Source organism: Brassica oleracea, chromosome C8 (assembly GCF_000695525.1).
Source record: "Brassica oleracea var. oleracea cultivar TO1000 chromosome C8, BOL, whole genome shotgun sequence".
Taxonomy (NCBI): Eukaryota; Viridiplantae; Streptophyta; class Magnoliopsida; order Brassicales; family Brassicaceae; genus Brassica; species Brassica oleracea.
The window spans coordinates 12870651-12873577 of record NC_027755.1 but is presented as its reverse complement, the minus strand read 5'-3'; the positions used below and the strand labels follow the sequence as shown (position 1 = coordinate 12873577).

At 38.4% G+C, this 2927-nt stretch overlaps 1 protein-coding gene across 1 annotated transcript; it reads left to right on the top strand.

Moving 5' to 3' along the window:
* Positions 1 to 719: 719 nt before the first annotated feature.
* On the top strand, positions 720 to 1303 carry LOC106309738 (protein RALF-like 32). The gene has a single exon (XM_013746848.1). It carries the CDS (start codon positions 761 to 763, stop codon positions 1112 to 1114), a length of 354 nt encoding a protein of 117 aa, XP_013602302.1. The 5' UTR covers positions 720 to 760; the 3' UTR covers positions 1115 to 1303.
* The last annotated feature ends 1624 nt before the right edge of the window (positions 1304 to 2927 follow it).

The following is a 2927-nucleotide window of genomic DNA, read 5'->3' as shown; positions in this document are numbered from 1 at the left end:
ATTTTATAAATAATTTTTATTATCTCAAATATTATTGGTGAAATAAGTGTAAATTATTTAAATACATTTTAATCATTTTCTTAATCTGTGTGAAAAATATCAAAATAATACTTATTAAGAAACAAAGTGAATAACTTATCTTTGTAAAATTGACGGCTTATAAAATTTTATTTAAAAAAAAAAACAATTAATGAATAGATACATAATCTGTGGAAGCCCCCTTGGTGCAATGGTTTGATCAAAATTTCATTAATGTTTTTACAACAGGAGGTTTGGGTTTCAAAAGCGAATTATGCATAATATTAGAGAAAAAAACTTACAAGCAATGTTCGGCATGGCGCAAGAACTATCGTCAGGAATGGATCTCATAGGACGGTTCAGGGTTATGCAGTTAGACGGAAATTCTTATAAGGCACGTAGAATTATCGGCTATAGTATCGTCTATGTAATGTTTCTTATTGTTTGTAATATCATAGTTAACCAATGTTAAAAAAAAAATAGATACAAAATTATACAATATGGCGCATCGGCATCATAACTTATCCTCCTGAAAATTGACGGCTTAAAATTTTTTGCTCAAATACCCATTCTGAAAAAAGGAAAAAAAATCATGTTTTATATGGAAATAATTATCCTTCTACGAAAGTAAATGAGATTCGATTAGGCATAACAAGTTACAAACCAATATCTTCAACTATAAATAATGGATGTTACCCCAACCAAATATATACAAAATTCAAAGTAATAAAGAACATCAAGCATGGAATACTACACATTTTCTCAAGGGTTTGCCGAAAACGACCAGGAACGTGCACCGGGAAAGCATCACGTTAAGAAGACGTGGGTTAAAGAACGTTATGAGAGTGATGAAGAAGATGGTTCGAGAGAGGAAGAGGTGAACCAAATGATCATAAAAGAAGAAGAAGATGAAGAAACTAAAGGCATGGTGATGTCATCTAGTACGATGCTAACAAGTAAGGTGAAGTATCTCAACTATGGAGCTCTCAAACATGATACGCCACCGGCAGCGTCTAGTGGTGGAGGAAGAGTCATGCCTCCTCCGTCGAACAGGTACCACCGTGGCCATCCCAAGTACTACAGATGCAGGGGTTGAAGTGAAAAATCTCCGGAGATTAATCTGTTCTCGAATTAATAAATGAATGATAAATAAGTTTGGTAAGTATATATATTTACTTTCCATGCAAAATGTTTCACCATGTGCTTGTAAGTTGTAATTTCTGTTGCGAAATATTTGATATCTAAGAGAAAAAAATAATATGAATGATCATCCAGTACTTATTTAGTAATTTGGTCACTTGGTCCGATTTTAGAAAGCAATGTATTGGTTCTTTGCTGGAAACCGCGGAATCAAGTACATGACACGCCCTTAGTTTAAGGTGGTCGGTGCCTAAAGAATCGCGGATATGAGTGGCCCTTGGTTCCACGATATACCTTTTCTTTCTTTTGGACAAAATTATGCATTATATTCAAATAACATAATAGGTAACAAAATTTTACAATGTTAAACACACAGTCGAGAAAAAATATATTTAAAATAAACATATCAGAAAGAAAATAGAAACAGTTTTGAAACATTTTCACCACCCCCAAAAAACTCCTTAGACTTCGAACCCCACTTATCAAAATTATTAAAAAGGTTCACGCTACTGTCGATCAGATCTTGTCTTTGATAGAGAAACCAACTGTTTATCAGTCCAGAGAATGTCCTAATCCAGATCGATCAATAACCCCCTCCCCCTCCCACTTTCGATCTAGAGTCCTCCGCCAATCCTTCTGGCACATTGAAAATATCCCTCTTGTTGTCCAAGAATGGTGTCCAGATACAGCATCGAACAAGACCTAAGTTATCAGCTATTCCTTATGTATAACCCACTGGATTCTGAATCAGACTCCTTGTTAGGCGTGGATGCACATCTGCATCTTCGTCTGTAGGTTTGGAGTGACTGTTAGAATCCAGATGACGCGTTCGATTTCTTCATCCTCTTCACCTTCCTCGATAGGAGGGAGGTCTTCCGGCTCTTTCTGCGTTGGCGCGAGAGTATTTTCGTCGGGATTTTGTCCAGACGATTTCCTCTGCGCGTTGGCAGACTGGTTGACAGGCGTCGTGAAATCGAGTCTTCTTCCGCGGATTCGGGTTGCTCCACGCGGAAGAACGGCCCTGGTTCTTGCTGTTTGGCCTTCAACCTATTTAGCGAGAGAACTCATGACCTTATCTTGTTCTGCTGACTTCTTTTCGAAGTTTGAGAACATCTTCTTGACTTCCTCGAACGCTGCAGTGTTTGCATCGGCGTTGACCGGAGTTACGTTCGTCGCTGGAGTCTTCTCAACGTTGTTGTTGGCGGCAGTGCCGTCACGAGTTTGTTGGTTATTGAGATCGTCGACTGACATGTCTGGTTGAGCGTTGGTGGTCAAGAGTTAGATTGATCTGTACCCCCCCCTCCTTCTAGCGCCAAACTGTGGGAACCGAAATTCGCATTATCGATTTCCGTTTAAATTAGAAAATTTAGGAAAACCTTAATTTTTCAGAGGTCCCGGATATCTGCTAAACCACACGCCAAGCAATCAGAACACGAGAGTATGGATGAAAAATAAATATATGAAATCGAAAAGAGAGCAAAAGAGGTTTTTATTCTGAATCCGCGTTTGAGCGTAACAACAAGGTAAGAGCCTTCGGCCACGAGAGCTGATGCGCCCCGAATCAGCAGCAGAAACAAATCAAGAAGGCTTGGCCTATGAGTTTGAGATCAAACGAGATGGGCTTGAAGTATACTGAAAATGTGTTTATGAATATGTTTCAGCCCAAAGAAAGAAGGGCTTGAAGTATACTGAAAATGTGTTTATGAATATGTTTCAGCCCGAAGAAAGAAGGGCTCAACAAGAAAATACAAGTCATGTGATATCACTCA